The 27,559-nt window shown below is 35.0% G+C and overlaps 1 protein-coding gene across 1 annotated transcript in view; it reads left to right on the forward strand.

The window, feature by feature from the left end:
• The window catches only part of Brd8 (Bromodomain containing 8), a 37,859-nt gene that overhangs the window by 2,916 nt on the left and 7,384 nt on the right, over nucleotides 1-27,559 (forward strand). The window contains exons 3-6 of the mRNA XM_072534434.1: nucleotides 5,975-6,343; nucleotides 10,396-10,683; nucleotides 20,609-21,068; nucleotides 26,301-26,678. Of these exons, the coding sequence (XP_072390535.1) occupies nucleotides 5,975-6,343; nucleotides 10,396-10,683; nucleotides 20,609-21,068; nucleotides 26,301-26,678 (1,495 nt within the window). The remainder of the gene's footprint in view (nucleotides 1-5,974; nucleotides 6,344-10,395; nucleotides 10,684-20,608; nucleotides 21,069-26,300; nucleotides 26,679-27,559) is intronic.

A 27,559-nucleotide genomic window follows, 5' to 3' on the forward strand; every position in this document is an offset into this window, starting at 1 on the left:
GGCAATAGCATTCATTATCTGGCATGAAGATAGCCAGAGAAATTCCATATGTTTGCCAAATTTTGATAACAATGCTCAAACAACCAAGATTCATGCCACATCGACCCTTAAGACATTGACACATGCCACACATCTGAGTTTAACAATGCAGTATAAAGTTGAAAGAAGAGACTGTTCTAAAAAAAAATTACAATGATCTCTGCAAAATTTTCTGTTTACTGTTCAGTCTTGATTTTGTCTTTCCCATTGAAACATCCAAGCCATAGATATTTATATAAGAGAAAACATCCTACTCTATCATTTGTAAGATTTGTTACTGTATGAATGTGAAATCAATCTAATAAGTGGGTTTCAACTACTTAAATATAGGAGAGAAACAATGTTCTGCAGCAGTATGATTTTTTGTTGGGAGAAGGCTTGAAATAAACATTTTATGGCTTCTTGATTATACTGACACTGAAATACCCAGTGGTTAAGGTCATCAAAACTGCTGTCACATTCACATGTATCTGTTTCTGAAAGTTTTTATTTTAAATAGGTATGCATTTACTGCTCTGTAACAAAATTTGACATTCTAAGCAATAGCCTGACGATTGAACAAAATCTACAATAACGAAAATACATAAAAAGGCAGCTTCCATAAATGCGACAACTATAGAACCATCTCTCTTATCTCACATTCCTGCAAAATAATGCTATACTATAGATTATCGCAAAGCATTTGATAGGGTCAAATGGCAACACTTATGGCAGATACTAAAAGAAGTAGGTGTACCACAGTACTTAATTTCACTTATATCTGAACTATACACACTACTGGAACAGTTAAAGTGCTTGACACACTCTCAAACAAATTCCATTCAGAATAAGGTGTCAGACAAGGATGTATACTGTCTCCACAATTATTTAATATATATATATATATCATGGGCATACTGGGAAAATCCACTAATTCACAAAGTTTTGAGAAAAATGTGTTTAAACATTATTAAACCTCTTAAAAATCGGGTACACTGGCTGTTCAAGTTTTGGTACCTGGATATGATTTTGAAGGATGTTAACCACAGGTGGTGTGTACATACATGTAACAATATATTGAAAAATATTATTTTATTCATGAAAACTGTTTTTAATATGGGGTTAGTTGATTTTTCTTGCCATTGAATGTACTTATTTAATAGAACAGTTGAAACATTTAAATCTATAAATTAATATTTATGGGGTAAAACCTTTTATAACAAAAGAGAAAAAAGTCTTTAATCTTTATATTATTAAAAAACAGATATACAGAGTTAAGTTCAGGCACTAACTCAGAAAGAATTACCAGTATACCAGTCAAGTATGACATCTGTGACCAGTTTTGATGTGGGAAAAGACCTGAACCAACCTCGAAATTGATCTGGTATAATGTTGTTTTTGCAAAATTTCATTAAATCATTATTTTTCTGAATACTGATAAGTAGCTGTTTTTTGTAAAGCATGGGTAAATCTTTTGGTTGATTTGTTGGCCTTCCCTTTCCGTTAATATAAATTGAGAGGTAGGAGTCAGTATGTTTATACTTGTATTCATTTATGCCTGGTTCTTGCTTGGAGTATTTTAAGCTTTTAATTAATAACCTTCCCAGTTTCGTCTGTAGATCTATTTTTATTCGTCTATAGATAAGACGTTTTGAAAGTTGCTTCAAATAATAAAAATCTGTGTACTTTATTTCTGTAATTTTGTACGGTTTAGAATTTTTTGATTTTCGCGTAGATCAGGCTATCCGAAAGAAATTTAACCAAACGTTCATTGAATACATAGTTACATACTTTTTTGCTTTTTCTATCGCACTATGCATGGAATCAGCTTCCATGTAATTGTGCCGCTTTCCAGAAATTTATGTTCTATAACATCAATATGTGAATTGTTCACTGCATATAACAAAAGGGTTGCTACATGTTGATTTCTGTTTTGTCCTTCACATGTATCAGACCAAAATGCTATTTCAGTTACATGTGGCGGCAACTGGGTAATATATTTAAAGAGGCACATTCTTATCTCTAAACTTCCTCATTTACCATGACAACAACTTGCTTCTTGACATGATTGGTATATAGTCAAATTGTATACACATAATTTTCGAGAGTAATACATTGGGCTAACATCTGAACTTGGTATCCGTAACATAGATTGTAAATCAAATGTTGCATATACAAAACTATTATCTTGCAAAAATCTTTCTTTATCTGCTTGCTTTACAGAATAGCAGTTGTCTCTTCTTTGTAAATGATGTTGTAGAGTCTTATTATCTACATTTTCAGCTGTAATTGGCTTATATGTTTCACATATTAAGCATTTATCCTTTTTTGGTTTAACAAATGAATAACTATAATTTTGGCCAAATATTCGTTTATAAGTTATCAATGACACTGTTGATTTTCCTTCCGTTTCGCATTTTTCTGTATAGAACTGATACATTTTGGATATACTCAATTTGCTATCCAAATACCGCCTTTTACTGTCTCAACGGCAGTAATGTGATTGCAGTTTGGAAAAACTTTCTATGTGGCGTTTTACCTCGGCGATAACCTCAGGCTTAGTTTTATTGACAGGAGACGATATCCCTCTTTTGTCATTACCAACAAAATTTCCAGATGGACCTTTATGTTTAAAGGCATTTAGAACAACGCAGTTACTAATGTTAAGTGTTTTTAAGAAGAAAGACTGGCATATACGACGTTTGGCTTTATTCTTCTGAAAATGGTATTGTTTAGAATTTTGAACAATAACTGAGTCATTATTTTTGCCTCGTCTTCTTTCTGGACCTTTTACGGTAAGATTACTTAAAATAAAATCTTTCTGTCTGACACAAAATTAAGCTTCCAATATGCCAAACACATCACTTTTCTGTATTCTTCTGTGAAGTGCTAGTGACATTTAAAGCGACAATTTTGACAATCAACTGGTTGGGGTGTCTTAGCTGGTCATTTTGTTTCTCTTAATTTCATAATCTAAACCCTGACTTCGTCTTTTCCTGGCAACATTACATTTCCAAGTTTCAGGATTGCTTTCTTTCCAACTATTTAATTTATTTATTGGACTCTTAGTGTTTTCAGAGCTGCTCGGAGAAGACTGAAATGAATCCCTATTATATGTAAAAGCTTTACAAGTTTTATACCGGACAGTGGAGTTGTTGTTCTACATATTGACATAGATTGTTGTTCGTCTTGAACAGCATTCATTATGATTTCTTTAGAGCAAGTACCATTTTGTTCCCGTTCTAAACCAAAACAATAGTATTGTTAATAATCAAATAATTTTAATAATAAAACTACAAAAACAAAAAATAAAGTGAATACTTACTAGATTTTGTGCCTTTTCAGCAGCCTCTACCATTTTACACAATAATTTATTTCTGCTATACATTCTAATGAATTTTATAAACCTACCAATACTTGTTGCATCGACGTCTAAACAAAATTAAAATTAATGTAGTGTTTGTCAAACATTACCGCAGTATTTGGAGTTTGTTGATTCTCCTTGTCCCAGGTTCTACTATTACATCTTGCATAGGCAACTAAAATTACACTGTGTGCAGTTAGTTGATTTTTCTTGTCAAGCTTTGTAATTTTTTGTAAATAAGAATCAACTAAAAGCACTTAATATATTTCTACTGTATAAAATTCCGCTACTGGACTTAGACTAAATCATGGTTCAGATTTAAGCACGGTAGATGACGAATTGTATACCGTAGGCCCTAGATATAGCAGACTACCCTGCTATACTCCCAAAGCCGCGACAGCGGTATAAAACGGGAGACTATTATATTTATAGATGACGAATTTGGAGATATACGGTTTTTCCTGTTAATATATTGATATTTGTGGATATAAAATGATGTTTGTGGTAACCAAATGTCAAAATTGAAAAAAAAATGGAGTTAGTGGATTTTCCCAGTACGCCCACGATATGGGGAAAATACACTTCTCCAAGAAATTAACGCACCACTTTGAAATATTAAAATATTTTTTTAGCGTTAATAAAAATTTCCATTGTAATGTTATGTTTGGAAGCCCCTTGTATATGCTATTCGTACACTCTATATATATTGACTGTGTTTTATCACTATAGTTTTTTTTTGCAACAAAACAAAAAGAAGCAAAAAATGTACTAACTCTATAAATATATTAATTTCCAAGTCTTCGCGAATTTTATTCGGCTACTGTTTAATTGTTGATTATTGTTAATTGTGTTTACTATGGAGCGCCAATCACGTAATTTAACCTGAGATGAATGTGCCCAAGCAGTGATACTGTCGGAAGAAGGTTGGAGTTACCGAAGAATTGGTCGTCGGTTTAATGTGTCCCACACATCCGTCTCACGGGTGTTAGAAAGATTCCTCGAAACAGGGGATCATACTCGCAGACCAGGGCAAGGACGAAACCGGGTAACTACCCCTATTCAAGATAGATTTTTAAGAATTTCTGCACTTCGACAACGTTTTGTAACACATCGAAGTCTACAAATTCAGCTTCGAGACGTACATGATATACAAATTAGTACTGAAACTGTTCGCCAGCGACTTAGGGAATACAACTTAACACCTAGGATTGCCACCCGAGGTCCTCTATTAACTGCAGAGCATCGAAGGGGGAGACTACCTTTTGCCAGAGAACACGTTAATTGGTTAGAGGCTGACTGGGAACGAGTGCTATTTACTGATGAATCCCGATTTTGTTTGTACAATAACGACAGACGTGTTCGTGTGTTGCGACGACCCAACGAACGATATGCTCAATGTAACTTCTCTCACACCACATTTTTTGGTGGAGGATCCGTTATGGTGTGGGGTGGTATTTCTTTGACCGCACGTACGGACCTAGTGGTCATACAAAATGGAACTGTTACAGCTGAAAGGTACAAATTGGAGATCCTGGAGCAACATGTAGTACCATTCGCTCCTTATATCGGTGAAAATTTCTTACTAATGCAAGATAATGCTAGACCTCACATTGCACAGATCGTCAGAAATTATCTAGAAGAGGTAGAAATTAACACTATGGAATGGCCAGCACATATTCCGGATTTAAATCCGATTGAAAATCTCTGAGATATCCTTGGTAGGCGATTAAGAGCGACACCGATCCAACCAAACAACTTACAGGAAGTGGGGGAGAGGCTGATCCAGATTTGGAGAGAACTAGACCAAAATGAAATACGGCAATTAATTTTAAGTATGGGCCAACGATGTGAGGCTGTTATACGTAGTAAAGGTGGAAAAACTCGTTATTAAGACTTTTTTCATATTTTAGTTTACTTTTCTTATGATTATTTTTTTAGAATTTTCCGTTTTATTTTTTTTTTCTCCTGTACTTCAACATTTTCTGATGATTAGACAAATTGTTATAATTACTAATAAAATGTAAAATAAATCTTGTAAAGTTTTATTTTTTTTCTTTGCCTGTTTACAAATAAAATTGATTTATTGAAGTGGTGCGTTAATTTCTTGGAGAAGTGTATTATGAGAAGAGCGCTTGAAGGAAGGGAAAAGGCATGTATGAGTTAAAAGAAATGACCAGAGACAGAGATCTTTGGAGACGGACAATACACGCCATCACTATGGCCATTACACTCCCTCCGGTGGGTCAGGATTGAAGAGAGAGATGCGTTTACTGTAGTATCTCCAAAAAGTGATCTAATGTACATAGTATAAATTTTCCGAGAGATGCAGCTTCTCTCGTTTGGCGGAGTAGATGGAAGAGTTGGATATACATTGCAGTAGGTATTTTTGCTAGTGTTGGTAAAGGATTGCCACTCAACTTCCCTAAGTCTAAATGACTAAAGCAACCAATTAAAATTATTACAGTCTACACAAGTATTTTCATTTCTGTTCTTTAAGTTGTCCACCTTAATATTCCCACATAAATCTTTAATTAACAGTTCAATTTATTGCACACATCTCGTCTGGTTTTATGAAATAAAATTTATTTTCAGGTATCTCCTGGTTTACAACAACTTGTTAGTTCAGCTATTGGCCAAGAAACGCCTGACTTGGTAGGACAAATTCATCACCATCAGCCACAACAGCACCAACCTATTACAAATGATATCTTGGATGATCCAAGCTTGCCTAACATCAAAATTGACGATTTAGCGAACAGCATATTAGTCCAGGATGGTCCCCTTCCAGAAATAAAGAAAGAAGAAGTCGATGATATTATATCGGAAATCATAGAGAATGCTCATGATATTGTAACTGATCCTGAGCATCATTTAGAATTGGACGGAAATGGAGATATTAATATTAATTTAGAATTTGACGATGAGGATGACCTTCAGGACATTGTAGAGCCTAAGATTGAGGTAAGTAGTAGTAATTATTAACATAACATAAACTATTAGGATTAGGTTGAATTAGCTTAGGCGGTACAAGAATGCAACAAAATAACTAAAAGGTGCAACACGAAGCTATAGAAACGGTGGAAGAGTTCTGCTACTTAGGTTCACTGGTTGACTGCAAAAACAACACATCCAAAGAAATAAGCAAAAGAATATGCGTGGCTAACCGCTGTTATTTTGGACTAGGCCTTCAACTAAGAGCGACAAATATGTCAAGACCAACAAAGTGCAAACCATCGTGTTAGAATCTATGGAGAAGCTATGAGCGTATTAACGTGTATATTAAAAACGGCGTCAGAAGGTATGGTTAACGATCATACCAATATGGCGGTGGGATCAGGACCGGACTGAATAATATTAAAACTACTATACAATTATGATTAGTTATTCAGATGATTTAAACATAATCTAAAAAAGTGCCATACATTTTTAATAAATTATGATTTATGCAGTCAAAATTAAAGGGGTTGCCATTGGGTCGCTATTAAAAAATCATGTAAAGATCATGATGGACACTAAGTTCACTAACTGCGCGAGTATAAAAAATGTAGGAAACAAATTGATTCAAACGTAGGAATACAAGATACACATTGCTTAAAAGTGTAGCGTAATAAATGCCACTGTTAGGTTGTGGAGAAGTGTGCGTAATGGAAGATGGAAATTGCTCTGATCATTGGCAACACGGTTACAAATAAGGGTATTACGGTATGGGATTCAGTCTGGCACAGGTGTCTTGGTCGGGGTTCGACAAAGCTAGACTACAAGAGATTCGAGAGCGAGGTAAATACACGTAAGAGAAGAAACTTTTGGGCACCACCCTATTTTTGAAAGAACAGGGAAACCTACTAAATACGAGAATCTAGTCTATCGACCAATAGAACACACTTAATGCGCATCGCCCCGCCCACCTCGGCTTAAAAATTGTGTATAAATATGTGCACGATTTTCAAGTGGAGATCAGTCTACTGACCACGACCTTACCTAGAGCATCGTACGCTCTAGGGATCTCCAGTCGGGGCTCTGTCCCATTCTACGCTTCACCTAGACTCTGTAGCTAGTTTTTGCTACATTGTTGTTTTATTTCTAAAACTTCAACAAATTATTTTCCAGGAATTTATACCAAGTCTTTATCAAGACTTGGTAAAATTCTATAACATCCTGAACTGAAGAGAGATAAGTGTTAGGGGTACTTCGTACACTTCACACGAAGCCCTACGTAGAGCGTACCTGCAGGCGGAGTAGATCATTTAAGAAGTCTATTCCACCTGAACCACGCGCCATCCCTGCGACAGGGATGTATATTGTCCCCATTATTGTTCAATACATATTCAGAGCACATTATGAACCTAGCGCTAACGGACATAGACGAGGGAATACTTATAAACGGAGAACGATTGAACAACATAAGATACGCTGATGATACTGTCATTTTTGCAGACAGTCTTAAAGGTCTGCAGACACTTGTCTCCAGGGTGGCAGAAGTAAGTAGCAGGTTTGGGCTTGATTTTAACATCAAAAAAACCAAATACATGGTTATAAGCAAAAATAGAATACCACCTGGTCAATTACTAGTTAACCAACAACCTATAACACAAATCACCAACTTTTGTTATATGGGTGCAAACTTAAATGAACAGTAGGACCAATCGACGGAAATTAAGATAAGGATCGAGAAGGAAAGATCAGCTTTCGTCAAAATGAAAAAAATCTTTCAAATTGGAAATAAAAGTTCGTTTACTAAAATGCTACGTATTCACCGTTCTTTTATATGGCTTGGAGTCATGGACCTTAACTGAAGCATCTGAAGCACTGAAGAGACTCGAAGCATTTGAGATGTGGTGCTATAGACGCGTGTTGAGGATTTCTTGGATAGACAGAGTTACCAACGAAGAAGTACTACATAGAATGGGTAAAGAGCGCGAACTACTCATAACTATAAAACGTCGCAAACTAGAATACCTGGGCCATACAATGCGCAATGAACAACGATACAACCTACTTCGGACCATACTTCAAGGTTAAGTGCATGGAAAAAGAGGTCCAGGACGAAGAAGAATATCCTGGCTGCATAACCTGCGAAAATGGTTTAACTTAACCACTACCGGACTTTTCAGGGCAGCAGTCAACAAAGTCAGAATAGCCATGTTAGTGTCCAACATCCGTAACGGATAGGCACCATAAGAAGAAGAAGAAGAGTCCACCTGAGACGACAATATAAAGTGACGAGAACTGAAAGAAAATAAGACAAAAACAATACGAGAAAGATACAGATGGTTCCTAGACAGGAACAAAAAGAGTAGGGAAGAGAAATTATATCCCGCTGTAAACACTAAACATACGATATATATACATAATATATAAAGAATAATTAATACAATCAAATAACAATTTGTATCTGAAAGAGATTATAATATAAATAATATTTTAAAGGGTTAAATAAATATACGGTGTGAAATAAAAGTCCTTCACGTCAATAATCCTTGCATCACTTTAAATAAAATCTATAAATCAATATTCAGTCGATATCTCTTAGTAATTTGTAATTTCTAAGTTGGTATTAAACAGCGACTCCAAGCGGCAGTTTGGCAGACAAGCTTATCCGACTAGGAATTAGCGAGGACTCTGGTTTTGACTTTGGGGAAGAGAAGTTGGCTTAATAAACCTTGTGTTTTTCCCTACTTTTTCTAAATAGTAAGAAGGAACGCTAACACAAATGTTCTTTTTAGCATACTGAAGAAGTTAAAATTAGGAGTCAAGGATTCTTTATTTTTATTTTTTTTGGGTTTATTTGCAGAAAAAAAAAGAATTAAGTTTTTCCCTATTGGATTTACACCTTTACCCGTCACCCTTAGCTGTTCCTTCAGAGGTCCAGATCTCTATAAGACTATTCCCGGACAACTTCAGGGAACCAGCCGGAAAGACCTCCCTCATTTAGAGTGTGGAACACTGTTAATTTGTATTAAGTTTTATTCATCAGTTTTAATAATCTTTTTTATAATATTGACATAATATGTAAAGTCCTGTCATTTTTTTTAAATAATACTAAATAACATTTAAGGACTAATTGTCAACTACAGGTTGAGGTTTTAAATCCTCCCTATCAACTCTGTTGTACGGTTTTATGTGTACACATTTAATCAGAGAGTTCGGTATTGTTATTTTATTATTATATATTTAAACCTTGGGCATCTATCCTGTCAGAATAGTGTCCTTATTACTTTATTAGGACATTTAATTGAAAGCCAAAGTACAGAGTTACATCTCTAGTAGGCAAGTAAATTACCTTTTTAGGTAGAATCATTAAATTTTTTCTTATAGTTTATTATTTGTAAATTCAGATAATCAATGATCAATTGTGTATAACCAGGGAACTATTAATCATTAAAAATAACTGATATTTTTGTCAGAATATTCTATTGACTACTTGATAAATAAATTTTTTGCGACAAAAATGTATAAAGTTAATTTATTTGAAACCTGCTAGAGATATGTATAGGGAATACTAATACAGATCGATATTGAAAAACATATTTTTCTAAAATAATGAATTACATACAGGGTGTCCCATTTGAAAAAAAGGAATTAGGGAAAAATTTAGAATGTCAGTTTTATGCCAATTTTGACAGCACCCTGTATAATGAAAAGACAACTTTACACTGTAAACGATAATGCTGTATCTGGTTAACAACTTCATAAAGAATTTAAACTTTTATTCAAATTACATTAGAGGATATTGAACTATATTATATACATTATAACTCAAAAACGGTTCACAATAGGTATAAGGAAGTATTAACAAAAAATGTTCAGAATAACGTGAGTATTTCTAAAATTAAAAAATATACAGGGTGTCCCATTAAAAAAAAAACGAAGTTATAAGCAACTTGGTATAGCAGAGGTTTGATTTTACTGCAACCCTAAAATTCACTAGCAGTTGTGGAAAAATTCGGCAATATATAGCATTTTGCAAAGTTTCTCCTTAAATTAATATTTACTTTTTTTTTATGAACTTCCAGCCAAAAGAAGAAAAAAAAGTGGAAGAAAAATTTGTTACTCCTGCCCCGGTTGTGGATCCTTTTGAATTTCAGGAGGATCCCATCATCCAACCTTCGGTGAAGGTTTCCAACATCAACAAACAAGATCACAAACCGTACGTTCCGCAGTACCAGCAACAAGTTTCTTATTTAGAGCAAACAAGTCCGACTGACAAAGAGATCGAACTGCAGCAGAATAGAAATCAGTATATTTCTAATGTCGAAGAGCCGAAAGAAGAAACGAAAAATATTTCACCGGTTATATCAGAGGTTAGTATATCTAACAAGTATTATAAACAATAGAAGTGAATTTTTATAGCACATCAATTGAGGCGGTAGGTAGAAGAGGGGCCTATCTACTAAAAGTGTATTTTGAGAAACAAGCACTTGCATTGTTTAAGGGTTTTAGTTTTAAGAATTTTCGTTCCATTGATAAAATAATAGAGAAAACCTTTATGATGTCCTTTTTTCTTTTCAAATGAAGAGTATTAAAACAAGTTTACATAAGCCTTTCTTCTGGGGAACAAATTTGGCAGATTAAAACGTATTCTGCAGAAGAAAAGCCTATAACTTTTTACTGTTGTATAGTATACTCATCGAGCAAAAAGACAAAAGAGGGAATCTAATCGTTATGAAAAGGCGACCAAAAAAGTGGCCTCTGATGGCCGACATATCCGTTAATGCGAATGCGCCAAATTTAAATTTTCCGACACTTATTAACAGTAGCTATAAAATAGTTTTCAGAATGTGTCTTAGACGAGAAAATTTTAATTAAATATTAACGATAACAGTCTAAAATGTGAAACAATTGTTAAAAAACTTCAATATAAATAAGATTTCATGTGACAGTTGGGACAAATAATAACATAACCCAACTAAATTTGATTTCTTAAACAAGGAAACACTCTCTTTCCTTGTTTAATTTGGCCTCTCAAGATGGCACTTCCTGTCTAACAATATTTTTACCCCCACTACCTTTACATTCCCTCTTTTGTCTTTTTGCTCGATGAGTATACTACAGTTATACAGTGAATGGCTAAATTATGAAATATTATCATTATTTCGAGAACCGTCGAGTTTTGAGGGAAATCCCGAAACAGGTCGATTTTTGTTATAAAATACCTATCTTATAACGTACATAAAGTAGGGTGACGTCACCGGTGTGGGTGTAGTGACGTAATCGTTAATTTTTTAAATAGAAATCAAGTATATTGCGGATGACTTCTGGAGTAATTAGACTCATTTCATGCCTAATTCTATCTTTCAAGTCCTGTAAGTTTTGGGGTCTATTGACATAAACTTTTGATTTTATGTAATCCCACAGGAAAAAGTCTAGAGGTGTTAGATCTGGCGACCTTGCTGGCCACTCTATAAAACCTCGTCTTCCGATCCACCTCCTGGGAAAGCCTGAATGATTGACTCATCTATATAACCACCAGTACGGTATTCTATATGCGCGGATGATATTGTATTATATGCTCAAGGTAACTACAGCTAGGTCATCAAGCGCTGGATTTAAATCCTCAGCTCTACAATCTAAAAAATATAGATCGAATTCACCTTTTATAATCTACATGGATTTCATTTGCAAATAGTAGACAAATAAAAACTTTTGGGTGTCATATTTTACAAAAAGTTTGGAGTTGAAGAACACATATTCAGGAAACTAAAGGAAAGTGCCTGCAAAAAATTATCTTCTTAAATATCTCGCTGATTGCTCTTGGTGCCGACGAAGAATCACTACTTAAAATGTCTTTATGATGAATCCTCGGAGCCACCGCTTTATTTAAGAATACAACAGTTTCTAATGACTTGCTTTGCCAGGGTCTCGGCAAATACAAGTAATCCAACAATAAATCTAATCAATCATATAGAGCCACTCCCTGTGAATAGATCCAAATCCGCACTCATAGCGCTACAAATTTAAATATTCATTAGGTACCATCAATTTTTCAAATTCTACCACTACCTTCTAAATATTCTTGGTACCTTCATGGAGTTGTAATCTTCCAGCTTTTAACACTGATCTATCCAGATTATTTAAAGCAGATCGAACCGCATACTTAGACAAATCCCCTAATTCAAGAAATACACTATATCTGCAATAAACTATACACAAAATAAGTTGGTATTTCATGTTGGTATATTAGGGAAGCAGCTAAAGCAGTATGTTCTTCTATGTAATCTTCCAAGAAATACAAACCCACATAGATCTCAAGGCAGTGATCAAACAGAAAATATTTCGTTCATGAATAGGCCACTGGAGTAGAATTTAAACTAAATTGCAACGTAAAAACACCAAAGGAAATCTAAAATATTCTCGGTTTTCTGAACCGATTTGACAGTGTTTTAATTGATAAAAAGAGCACCTTAAACGGCAAGAGCTGGTTGAGAAAACCTGCCCGAAGTAAATGTACCCCCACCAATGTTTTTCAATATTTATACCAACGGTCAGCCCACTCTTGTCTACTCAAAAAACTTTTTATATGCAGGCGAACTGGCCATAACTGTTTAAAACAAGCCCTTCTGTGGAGTAGAGGCTAAGCTAGAAACGGCTCTGTCCACCATGTTCGAATTCTATGACAAGAACTCCCTAACCAACCCAAATAAAACTCAAATTCATTCACCTTAGAAACAAGGACGCAAATCTCCAGCTGAACCTGGAACACAAATCTCGAAGGGAATACTGGACAGAACACTTACATATAAACATCATTGTAAAAAAAAAATTAGGCAAAAAGTAACGTATAGGATTAACCCCCTAGGGCGCAAACCCCACAGTTCTCAAAACAACAGCACAAGCCTTGTGCTACTCGGCAACTTTATTAATGTATACATATTTTTGACTGGACTAAACTTCTACTACAACTTTATTATCTGGTCCACTTTTTATAAGAAAGCCAGTTTTGTTCTTCTGTTGGTATCTAGATTAGTTAATGTGTTGTACTTGTAGTATTATATACACTTTTTAACATATTTGTGATGATAAAAACGTATATTTCGGATATTCAAATTAATATTGTTATGGTGAGTAATATTTATAATACTTTTTTGTCTTATTTGATTGTTATAGAATAGAATAGAAATATGCTTTATTGTCACTGCAAATTGTACAATTTTATGGACAAAGCTTACAAAAAGTCAAAAAAAATAACAATAACAATTTAAAATTTACTAAAATTACATACATTGTCAATATCACAAAATAAAAGATAATAAAATACACAATCCATTGCAGAATTTAAATAAATTGCAAATTGTATAAGAAAACATTACGAACTAATAAGTTTAAGTTGCTGCATGTGATACCCAAATATATATAAAAATACTTTAGTTACTTTTTCATAAAGATACTGTTCTTAGTTATTCGTTAAGAAACTCTTCCACTGAATAATATGGTCTTTTAGATAGATAGGCTTTTGTCATTTTACGAAACTTAACGAAAGAAGTTGCAGATTTAAGTTGCAAAGGGAGATGGTTGTTTAATTTTTTTGCCGAATATATATGTAATATAGATTTCTTTACTAACACAGTGGACGGGATCGGTAAATACACATCAAAGGTTGAATTTCTGGTGGAGTAGTCATGATTAGGTCTTGCTGGAAAACATGTAGGTGTTTACGAATTAAGCAAACAGTTTCTGTATATAAAGATGGAAGAGTTAAAATCCCGTGATTTTTGAAGTAACTTCTGAAATGTGTTATTCTACTTAGGTTAATAAGATACTGTATTGCTCTTAGATCAGATTTGACAGCTGTACTAGAGCCCCAAAAAGGAAAACCATATTGAAGATGAAACTCGAACAAAGTAAAATATGTTATTTTGGAAGATGCTAAATTGATTTCCTTCGAAACAGGTCTTATTGCATGACAGGCTGAGGCTAGTTTCTTACTTAACAAATCGATATGAAGGGACCATTTAAGGTTGCTGTCTATAAAAATTACAAGAGATTTTTCAGAATCAACGATACTGATCTGGCTGTTATTAAGAAGCAAGGGTTGAAGAGCTCCTTTATAGGATAGTGCTACTGTGTTATCCACGTTAAAAGAGAGTAAATTAGAAGATTATTGTTTAGTGCTTGATAGACCTGATGTAGTACAGAAAACATACCATCACTGGTACATTTATTAGATAAAAAATCGAACTGACTGTGATAAAATGTTTTCAACGAGAAAGGACATAAGTCGGACTTTTATAAGTCTATCAATAATTTTGGATAAGACGGTAGTAAGGCAATAGGTCTATAGTTGCAGACTTTCGATTTTTCACCACTCTTGTGAAGAGGAATAATAATGGCTGTCTTTAGACACTCTGTAAATATACCTTTTTCAAAGAAATCATTAATTAGTAAGACCAGGACTTCCAACACATTTTTTGAGAGATTTAAGAAATTTTTTATGAATACCTCCTTTTTATGGATATATTTTATTTATATGTACCTCCTTTTTATTGTTAGTCCATCAAGTAATACAGGAAGATTTGCTTTTGATACTACTGATTGTTTCGATCAGTTCAGATTTATTAACTGGTCTTTTAAATAATGAATTAGAGACCTTTTTTTAATTGGGGAGATAGGAAATAGGATACTTTTATGGCAAAATAGTTGATGTTATATTTTTATTCACATTCATCATCATGGGTGCTACAGGCCTATAAAAGAGCCTCGACCTTCCCAAGTCTATTACGCCAATCAGTTCTATCCATTGCCAACTGTTGCCAGTTTGCTGCGCCTATTGTCTACCATCCTCATCTACACCATCTCTCCATCTGAGTTTTGGCCTACCCCTACTTCTACTTGGTTGGTTGTGACATAAGGATTCTTCTAGGAAGGTTGTTCTGCTGTGATCTTGCCAGATGTCCTGCCCATCTTAGTCTTCCTATTGTTATAAGGGATACTACATCTTTACCACCAAATATATGTTTATATCTGTGATATATCTCGTAGTTGTACCTCCTTCTCCAAACACCATTTTCACAGATGCCACCGAATATTCTTCTCAGGATCCTTCGTTCAAATATAAGCAGGAGATTTTCATCTGCCTTGGAAATGGTCCATGTCTTCGATCCATATGTCAACACTGGTTGTATAAGGGTCGTTTATTCACATTAACGAAGTATTTATTTAGATTTTCAGGGTTGGGAAGTGAAATTTTTTTTAGATCTTTCCAGACGATTTTGATAGTACATTTTTTTAGCTGCTTTGATAAGTTTTAGATAGGTTCCTCTGTACTTGGAGATATATTAATTGACAAAGACGTTGGTAGTAAATTTCTTGATGTACAGTAGTGTTTCTTAGTTGTCTTAGATTTTTTGTATCTTTCTTTTTTGCGTTAAATCATTCTTAAAATTTGAATCTGCCTCATCTTTTGACATATAGACTTGAAATGCATACAAGTCAGTAAGTTCTTCTAATCTTTTACCTTCTATTAGACTATTACACTACACTACTACTATTAGTCTTTGTTACTTACGACATTAAATATTTTACGAAGGTATTTTTTCATTTGTTTACACTGAATTCAAATACCGTAAATAAATTACAATAATTTTTTTTTCATTTATTTCCAGTCCTCTCAGTTTGGCTTCGTTTCTTCTATTGCTTAAGGTTTTCTTTAATGCTGTTTTATCTGTTGCTACTATGGTTATATCGTCCGCATATCCTATTACTTGTACTGCATTCTTGTTTATAGTTCCTGCGTTTGACTCCTACTCCTACTCCATTTTTCGCCCTTTATTTTAGAGTCTTCGCTGGTATGCCATCGATCCCTGGGGATTGTTTGTTTCTTAGTTGGTTGAGAGCCTTCTCTACTTCCGCTCGTAAAATGTTTGGTTCTGCCTCTCCCATTGCATGTTTCTTGTGTTCTGAGACTGATGCATCTTTTGTCTTTGTATAATTCTGAGCAGTAATTTTTCCAGGTCTCTGTAATGATCTCTTTGTCGGTTTTTACTTTTCCATTTTGATCTTGAATGGCTTGAAGTTGTGGCTTGAACTCTAGCGCTAAATACTTAACATTTTTAAATAATTCATGTAAGAGTATGTTTATGTAATTATTTAAATAGTTATCATATTTAAATAGTTCATGTAGTTTATTATAAGACTCAAATATGTAATTCATCTTCTGTATAATAGAGAAGTTCCCCTAAATATTATAAAAACTATCGAAAACATCTAACAAAACAACAAAATGGAAGTCAGAATAGATGGACAACTTACACAACCTATAGAAACTCTTCAATTTGATCATGGATGAAATCATCAAAAGCGTTAACAAAGGAAGAGGATACAGAATGGGAAACAAAGAAATAAAATTACTCTGTTACGCAGACGACGCAATATTGATAGCCCAAGATAAAGATAGTCTGCAAAGACTGGTCCACAGATTTAACATAAGAGCAAAAGAATATAATATGACGATCTAATCTCAGAAAACTAAAACAATAGTAGTCAGCAAAGAACCAACCAGATGTAAAATAGAAATTGATGGCATCAGTATTGAACAAGTAATGGATATAAAATACCTTGGAATTACACTGTCTAGCTATGGACACCTGGACAAAGAAGTGAGAGATCAAGTACAAAAAGCAAATAGACTTTCAGGATATCTTAATAACACTATATGGCGAAACAGACACATTAACACTGAGATTAAGTCAAGAATTTATAAAGCCAGTGTAAGACCAATAATGATATATGCCTCAGAAACAAGACCCGACACAGCCACAACGCAAAGGCTACTGGAAACGGCAGAGATGAGAGCACTGAGAATAATTACAGGAAATACGATGAGAATAACCACATAAGCAGAATGAAGGAGACCCGTAATGACAAAGATGTAATGACAACTTTCCATAGAGTTATTAATCCGCCAATGAACAAGCAGAATTGCTTATAAAGAGGAAGAAGAAGAAGAGATAGTTCATGACTTTCATGGCGGTTTGCATGTTGCTCCTGTTCCTGATACACGTTATTTATGTGGTTGTTTTTATCTCTGGTGCACATACATTTTATTTTCCTGCTTAGCTCTCCTATTTGTTGAATGTGACTTCCGGTTTTTGTAGTATGTTGTAGCATAAATATTCTTTTTTTATTAATTATAAGGTTTCCTCTGACATCCAATGTTTGTTATTTTGTGTTTTACGAGGTGTCCACTCTTTTTCCACTGAATGTATCCAGTTATTTATTTATTTAATTTGTCTACCGCTGTTTTAATCTTGGGTATTGTTAGTGGGGGGCATTTCTTTGTTGTCTGCTCGGTCTAACGGTACATCGGAGTTCGTCTTCCTTCAATCGCCCTCAAGCTTTTTCTTAAAATTTTTTGTCGATCTTCTTAGTATTTCTTGCTGTTCTGTCAAAATATTATCCTCCTTGTCTTTGAATTATGTTTTCGATATAATTATATTTAGCTTATATGTAGCTGCGTCCTACAAGAATGACATACGGAAGTCAAACATGGACAAGGCAATGGCATGGAGAACAAAGACTCACATGGAAATACGAAGTGAAAAATGTGATAAAAAAAGTACAACATAAAGTGGAAATTTTCAACCTAAACTTTAGACAAACAGACAATGATTGTAAAAAACAAGTATTTCACTAAAGATGCTTGATGTCTCTTCTCCGTTTGGGAATGGCCCACCAGATTTCCAAGACGTTAAAATTTTTAAACATGTTAGATTACACATGTGTACAAAATTGATCAATATTCGGACCCAGATATCAGAATATACTTTTTAGAAGGTTTTTTCTGCGCTTAATCCGAATCTGAGCTCCAGATTGCCAAATTTACTCTTTTTGAAATCTCCTAACCTACAAGTGCAAAAATAGCTGTTTTTGGCCATTTTTGAGGTTATGTAGTATCATAATATAATTTTTCTCCCAGAAACTGTTACAAACATCTTAAAATATAAGTCTCAATCTTTTAAATGACGTTAAGTTTGCTCAGATATTCGCATTTTAAATTTCTTATGTTTAAAAAAACTTAAAAACAGTAACTGCGTTTTACTGATCGAAACAAAACACTTTAACCCTAGCAACCCCTACAAACTACCCATACTGTTTTTGTAGACTTCGACATTGGGAAGGTAATGAAAGATTGCAATTTTAAGAGAACTATGACACAGAAAAAAAGCATGGACTAGTTTTAAACAAGTTGTCCACATTTTTTTAGGAAATTATCGGAATGCAGAATTCAAAACAACGGTATCAACATTGCTAAAAAATTCTAAAAACTATGCTTCTTATAAAAAAAGTGACCCTAAATGTATACCCATTCTTATTATTTACCCCTTTGAAAAATAATGACTTCTTTGTCATTCGTGTATTTAAATAAAAAAGCATAAATTATAAAGCGTCTAGTTACAATCAAACCAATTGTATATATATATATATATATATATATATATATATATATATATATATATATATATATATATATATATATATATATATAGTAAGAAAAAGTAGTCCAAAGTTTTTTGACTAGTTGGAAAAAATATATGTAAATACTTTTTTCTTTTTGGGTGTGGTAGTCAATAAAAAATAGAGCTTTGCTAAGGCGTACTATTTATTCTGAATCCAAGCTTTCGGTGGTTTTTTGCCACTTTTATCAAGGTCTACAAAGAAAATTACTATGTTGTAACAAACTGAATGGTGCCAAAAAGGCTGTAAAAAACTATAAAAACTTACCCGAATGTAAGATTCGTGGCATAAACAACAACGTTAAATAACATGATAAAACTGAGGTTGCAACTAAACTTAAAAATGTTACTGTTAAAAAACACTTTAAAAATTACTAAAAACGTTAAAGTTAAAAACAAAATGAAGGACGACATGTTAAAACAGTCGTCGTTGTAGGCTTGATTTCAGTCACATTTCACGAGCAGAAAGAGAAAGTGAGTGGATAATTATTGTTTAAATAGTTTGGAGAAAATACAAAAAACAACTTTGAAAATAACGTCTAACAGAATACTGTTAGTGAATTTTTAGTACTGCCAACTGTATTACCAACTTGAAATTAAGCGGGAAATTAATTTACATTTTTAATTTCCCGCTTAATTTCAAGTTGGTAATACAGTTGGCAGTACTAAAAATTCACTAACAGTATTCTGTTATTTTCAAAGTTGTTTTTTGTATTTTCTCCAAACTATTTAAACAATAATTATCCACTCACTTTCTCTTTCTGCTCGTGAAATGTGACTGAAATCAAGCCTACAACGACGACTGTTTTAACATGTCGTCCTTCATTTTGTTTTTAACTTTTAACGTTTTTAGTAATTTTTAAAGTGTTTTTTAACAGTACATTTTTAAGTTTAGTTGCAACCTCAGTTTTATCATGTTATTTAACGTTGTTGTTTATGCCACGAATCTTACATTCGGGTAAGTTTTTTATAGTTTTTTACAGCCTTTTTGGCACCATTCAGTTTGTTACAACATAGTAATTTTCTTTGTAGACCTTGATAAAAGTGGCAAAAAACCACCGAAAGCTTGGATTCAGAATAAATAGTACGCCTTAGCAAAGCTCTATTTTTTATTGACTACCACACCCAAAAAGAAAAAAGTATTTACATATATATATATATATATATATATATATATATATATATATATATATATATATTTCAGGTTTTTAATTATACGTCTAAATCTATCACAAATTTACACGTGTATGGAGGTTGGACAGTTCGCGCGAAACTGACGTAATCAACTTTAGGCAATTGATACTGCGCTCGGTCCTAGGTAGCACCATCATTCATAAATGAGTAACTACACTGTCGTTCTACAGAGAACATGTTATTGGGTAAGGTTAAATGCCACTATTCGGCAACATAATCCTTATTACTTATGTCCTCGTAGGAGGACGCTGTGACTAAAAGGGTTAACGGGTCTACATAACCTCAAAAATGGCCAAAAACCGCTATTTTTGCACTTTCAAGTTAGGAGATCTCAGAGACCAGAGCCAATTAGTCAATGTGGAGCTGAGATTCCTATTCAGCGCACCAAAAGCCTTTGTCGGCCTGTGTTATTTATAGGTAGATTATTTTATAATATTTGTAGAAGTGAGTTAAATCCCAACACCTTATTTTTATTGCGAGACTACTCTCTAATTTGGTTTTCTCGATAGCTTGAAACGATACTTAAATAACAAAATATTGAAATCTGTAAATATTCTACAGCTTGACTTGTTTGTATTTTTAGCATCAACAAAGTGAAGAACCTCAACAGGAACCACAAGAGGAAGAGATTGGAAAAACTGAACAGTCCGCGGTTCCGGGCTCCGTCGAAATAGTAGAAGTTGTGGTAACTGACGATGATGAGCTAGATAAAGAAAATTCCAAATCGGAAGTAATAAGTTCAGAAAAATCGAATGATTCCGAAGATGTTAAGTCGATAAAAACGGAAATTGAAGAAAAAATCAAAACCGAAATTGAAGAAAGCAGTCCCACGGAAAGCAAAGATACGACATCGATTGCTACGTACGAAGAATCTTCCGAAACGTCAGATTCGGTGGCGGAAGTTAAAAAAGAGCCTGGAAAAGATGTTGAAATTAAGACTGAGTTCGGGGATGAATTGTTTGATGAATTGAATATAGAAGTTAAATTTGATAAAAATGCAAAGAAGAGGGATTATTCCAGGACAAAGAAAAAAGACGAAAAAGGTAAATGTATTTTAGATTAGGTATATCTGCGTCTATCATGTATATCATCTCTATCATCCTTTTTGTTTTCACAATGTGTAAATGGTCCCGGGCTGCAACCATTATATGGGCTACGTAGAATGCATGTTCGTAACACTGCTCCCCTCTTAGAACTGAGCGTCCCGATCAGCAACTCTATATGTAGGCCCAGGATGGCGGAATCTACAGGACTCTCCAGCTCTGCATGAACTCTTCAAGAAGAAATAACAGTCTACTGACTTTGAAGGACACGATCTCTTCGGGTTAACGCAACACACAGTAATTCGTACGCCGGTTTCTCGGAAGATCACTTCAAGCATGCTTCTGACAATCTTCCAATCCAAATTATCTAGTGCATGGCCTATCTTGGGTAAGGCCAAATTCTTGATGTCGTAATTGCAGAAGATTTTCTTCAAATTAGTTAGAGCACGCCATATATCCTCGTAGCTTGCTCTGTCTGTATACGACTTCCTGGTCACCATATACAGCAAAGATCGATGACCCTCTTCTAATCTCAGTACTCTTCCAACTTTAGGCTGCTGATTTCTTAACTCGTCCAAACGACCGAACTTCTTATAAAATACGCATGAGATTCCTTTAGTCGTCTCAAGATCTTGGGCAACACAGTGGGCTAGTGAGACGTTATGCGGAACACTAAAAAGATCCTGCTGAACTTCTGTGGTCACGCCGAATCTAGCACTTTTTCTTTCTGCGTAATTTAACAAATTTATTAAAGCTTGGTCGCCGGTAATCTTTGATCCCATGTTGAAGGGTTCGTGCTTCTTCTGTTTCATTTTAGCCAGCATAAGGTGCAAGACGATTTATGTGAACTACTTTTGGTTTACCTGTTGGCAACTTCTTAATTCTGTATATTACGTCATTTATTCTCTTTTTAATTTGATACGGACCTTCCCATTGTCTTTGCAATTTAGGAGACAAGCCTCGACGACGTTGTGGATTATAAAGCCAAACAAGATCACCTACTTCATAGCTTTCATTCTTGCATCGATAATCAAATTGATCTTTTATTCTGTCACTGGCTAACTGGATGTGTTGTCGAGCAAGGTCATGAATGTTGTTCAATCTTCGCTTGCAACATGTTCTTCGGAAGGTTTGCAGCCAAACTCTAGGTCTCGGGGCAAACGAACTTCACGACCTAAAATCAGGCAGGTTGGAGTCTGGCCTGTAGTTTCATTCACGGCCGTGCGGTAGGCCATTCAGAATAAATGAATGAGCTGGTCCCAATCTCTTTGTTGTTCTGATACAACTTTGGACAGGTGTTTACCCATCGTTCGGTTCATCCTTTCGACCATTCCATCTAATTGAGGATGTAGGGGTGTCGTTCTGGTCTTATTGACACCAATCGATTTACAAACGTTTTGAAAAAGGGTTGACTCGAAGTTTCGCCCTTGGTCGGAGTGGATCTCCAAGGGAACACCAAATCGGCTAAAGAATTCTTTAACAAGTACCTCTGCAACGGTAGCAGCTTCTTGATTTGGTATTACATAAGCGTCAGTCCATTTCGTAAAATAATCCATGGCTACCAGGATATATTTATTTCCATCATTCGTCTTTGAAAGTGGACCTGCAATGTCGATTGCTACTCTTTCCATAGGACTACCAACATTGTACTGTTTCATGGGTGCCCTCTTTTTACCAACTGGACCATTACTGGTTGCACACAGTTCACATTTCCGGCACCATCTTCTTACATCATCTTACAGTTCACCCAATAGAACCGTTCTCGAACCTTTTCCATAGTCTACCTCCACCTGATGCATCGTCATGCAACTGAAGCAATACTTCTGACACTTTACTTTTAATTACAATCAACTGAAGCTTAGATTCTGTACCATCATCGTTCTCAAAGTTTCTATACAGAAGATCATCATCTTTTATCACTAGGCAAGTCTATTGGCTCCAGTAAGACTTGACTTCTGAACTACATTTACTAATGTCTTGCCAAGTAGGTCTCTCACTTTGATGTATCCAATCCAATACTCTTTTTATACATAGATCATCTGCTTGGGCGTTTCGTAGCTGTTGAGGCTGCCATTGATCATTAATGACGGTGGTTCGTCTCACGAGGCAAAGTCGTTCTTCTAATTTAAGACAGTGATTACAATTTGCACTGTATGGCCGTCTTGATTGAGCATCAACTTTTGAATGACTTTTTCCAGCCCGATGTTCGATCTGTTCTAGCTTTCTGACTGTTGTAATATTTTTTTACAATTTACGGCGAATATGACCTACGTCGCTACCACTCCAACATCTGGTTTCGCGTCTCTTCGGCATCGTGTTACGAACTACTTTTCGTACCATTTTTTCCAGACGTTCATCGTTTGGTTCGTCGTCTTCTTCAATGGTTCTTACTCGATGGTTCCATGAAGTTTGACTAGCTGTTTCATGTTCCAAGGTAATAGCGAGCGCTTCATCTAGAACTTTCGGTCTTGATAGTCGTAAAGCTTCCAAATTTCTGGAAACAATAATTTCTTCCAAAATGTTGTCTGGTACCTCCGGATAAGCCAACCGCACTATACGAGCAACATTTGCTTCAAACTCTTACAAATTTTCACTTGCCCGTTGAATTCTACTTCTTAGTTGTGCTTAGTAGACTTGTTGAAGATGGGCATCTCCGTAACGTTTGTCTAGTCGAGTGAACAAGGTCTGGTAATAGTTTTCTTGACCCTTAGCAATCGATCTTAGAACATCTGCAGTATCACCTCGTAAAGCAACGGTCAAGGAAACAGCCTTTTCTTGTTCTGTCCAATGATTGGCTGTCGCAATAGCTTCAAATTGTCTAAGGTATATGGACCAAAAGGAATGGACGGCGGCATATATGACATCTATATTTAAGAAAGGAGATAGAAAACGATGCGAAAACTACAGAGGAATAAGCGTAATATCATCAATAGGAAGATTATATGGGAAGATACTACGAGAAAAGATAGAGCAAGCGATAAAAGGCAAAATCGGAGAGGATCAGGCAGGCTTCACGGCAGGAAGATCATGCATAGACCACATATACACACTGGAACAACTGTTGGAAAAGAAAAAAGCAAAAAATAGAGATATACACTTGGCATTTGTGGACCTGAGAAAGGCGTATGACTCTGTACCAAGGTCAGAACTATGGGAGGCAATGTACAAATTAGAAATACAGACGGAACTCATAGAAGCTACAAAAGCTCTGTATAAAGAAAATAAAGTGTCCATTAAAATGGGAACAAGAATCATAGGAGACTTCACCACAACAAAAGGGCTCCTGCAGGGTTGTTCCACATCTCCAACCCTATTCAAAATATACTTAGAGAAAGCCTTGACTACATGGAAAAGAAAATGCGAAGGCATGGGAGTACCGGTACGGAACGAATACCTATATACATTAAGTTTTGCAGACGATCAAGTAGTGATTGCACAAGACCAAGACGACCTCAGCTACATGATGAAAAAACTACAAGAAGAATATACCAAGGCTGGCCTAGATATTAACCTCGCGAAAACAGAGTACCTATCTACAAGTGAAGAAGACATAGAAGATCTACAGATTGATGACAACGTAACAATCAAAGGAAAGGATAAATTCAAATACCTGGGGTTTATAATCACGAAAAAGGCAACAACAGAGGAAGAAATTACACAAAGATTAGGACAAACAAGAACAGCAATCCGACAACTTAACTCAGTATGGTGGGATAGACACCTAAATATGAAGACAAAAACGCAGATTTATAAAACATTAGTGCGAAGTATTATGACATATGGGGCTGAAAATTGGATCATAAACAAGAAAACCAGCAGTAAGATAGTAGCAACAGAGATGGAATGCCTGCGAAGATGCTGCAGAATAACAAGAATGGATAGGAGAAGTAATGACGAAATAAAGCAAAGAACATCAATAGAAACAGACATACTAACATATGTAGAACAAAAAAGACTAAAGTGGTATGGACATGTAAGAAGAACTAGCGACAGCAGATGGATAAAGAAAATAACCGAATGGAGCCCCATAGGAAGGAGGAAAAGAGGACGACCCCGAAAATCCTGGAGGAACGAAGTAGACGACGCCATGAGTAAGAGAGGACTGAACGATGGAGAATGGAACAACAGAGAGAGATGGAAACGGTTGAGCGAGGGAAGGCAGTGAATACTGTAGAATCCCTAAATATATATATATATATATATATATATATATATATATATATATATATATATATATATATATATATATATATATATATATATATATATATATATATATATATATGGACCAAGAAGACTTTATATCAAATGGTGACAATTTGAATCTCATATGATGTGTCGTTTCGTCTCTAGGTGATTCTTCTTTCACTACAGAATCTAAAACGACTGCATTAACTGGTGATAGCATTTTCGTATTAGTTATCATGCTCTCTAGCTGTTTGATCTTCTCTTCTACGTCGTTTACATTTTTCTGTATCTTATCGAATGTTCTAGAAACTTCTTCAAATTTCTCGTCATTTTGTCTAGCTGCTTCTTAAATAATTTGAGAAGTTTCTTCAATCATTTGCGAGACATTTTCAAATTTCTCTTCGAATCTTCTAGAAACATTTTCGAATTTATTATCATTTTTTTTTAGAAGTTTCTTCGATCATTTGAGACACATTTTTTATTTTCGTTAAAACTGCTTCTTTTGCTGACTGGAACTGGAATGTCTCTGGGTCATCTCCATTCTTGTTGAGGACATCCTTAAGTCGTTCTTGAAGGATCTTCTTGGACACGCTGCAGTCTTCACCGCGTTCTTCTAGTTGCTCACGCAACTTTTTTTACTGAAAGTTCTACTAGCAGCATCTTTGGCCAGGCACACACGTACTTTTTTAAAATGTTCTTTCGTACAAAGATCACTACCTAACTACGCGGATGTTCCCGACGAACAATACTGTTCAAAAGTTCAAAAGTCTTTTTCTAAAGTCACTGCTGAATTTATTTTTAAATAAATCAATTATCGTCACACCGTGACACCACTGTACCGTTTTTAAATAAAACGAGCGGTTGAAGTGCCAACACTTGAATATTCTAGATTCATCCTTCTAAGAATTGTGACACGTACCACGTATCGGAGATGGGCTATTTCGTTACAATACATGGGCGTGCGAGGGAAACTGAAAATGTTTATTAATATTCTGTTTTTTATTGATATTACTTTTTATACTCAATAAAACGGTATCTTTTTAGGTTTTAATATGCTCCTTGGTTTGGACAAATCCAATATTGATGACCAAGATCTAACAGAGGAGACAATGTCCGATAATGCAATGGACGTCGAAAAGAAAGGCGCAAAATCAAAATTAAAGGCAGAGACAGACCGATCAAACAGCCCATGGACGGAGGAAGAAGATGGAGGTAAAAGTAGTAAAAGAAGATATTCAACTCCAGTCACACCTACCGATTCGGTGACACCCACCGACTCTCCAGTATCCGTTTCGGCTTTTTATGACGATGATAAGGAGTACAGGAATTGGAAAAAGTCTGTGATTTTAGTCTACAATCGATTGGCGACAAATAAATATGCCTCATTGTTTTTGAAACCTATTAATGATGATCAGGCGCCAGGTATGTATTTATCTCGTTTTATTGGCGTTAATGACAACATGTTTCTGTTTAAATAATTTACATTATATTTTAGTTTACATCAAATTAACTACTGTCTTTAATTGTAATATATAGATATAAGAAAATGCGATTTCCTACAATTTCTTTTTTACAAATTTTGTCGTACGGTCGATAATTGAAGAAACTTCGTTAAAAAGATTCAATTCATCCACTTTTCAAAAATGGTAGTAACTTGACGCAATAATAAATAATTAACCAAATAACTGAAAAACTTCTACTTCTTGGAGATCTTTTGATCTATTTAATTCTGGAGCTGCCTCTGGTTAATTTCCTGGGAGGTAGATTGCCAACTATCCCTCCACCTTTTAGGTGGTCTTCCGGGAGGCCTTGAATCGGGCGGGTTGTTTTCTAGGGCAATTTTTGGGAGTCTATTCTCATCCATTCGTCTTACATGATTGTACCACTTACGCTGCCTTCCCCATCTTACAATATCTTGAATTTTGCACTGCTCTCTAACGTTTGTATTTCTCACCCTGTCCCTTCTTGTTTTGCCCACTATTGTTCTTAGGGTTTTCATTTCGGCAACCCTTAGCATCTGTTTCGTTTTGTTAGTATCTTCATGATGTCATGATCGGTCGTATACAAGTCTTGTAGATTCTAATTTTACTATCTGTGCGCATATACGGATTTGAACAGACTATCTCCCGCAGACATCCCGACAATTCGGATGCTTTGTTGATCTGACTCCTTAGGTCCTTTACTGGGTCGTGTGTGCTTGATATATCTTTGCCCAGATACCTGAATTGCATCACCTGTTCTATGGGGTTGTTTTGTTGTTAGAAATGGTCATATTTAGTTGGCGGCTTATTTGAAAGAACTGA

The sequence above is a fragment of the Diabrotica undecimpunctata genome, chromosome 6 (assembly GCF_040954645.1).
Source record: "Diabrotica undecimpunctata isolate CICGRU chromosome 6, icDiaUnde3, whole genome shotgun sequence".
NCBI lineage: Eukaryota > Metazoa > Arthropoda > Insecta > Coleoptera > Chrysomelidae > Diabrotica > Diabrotica undecimpunctata.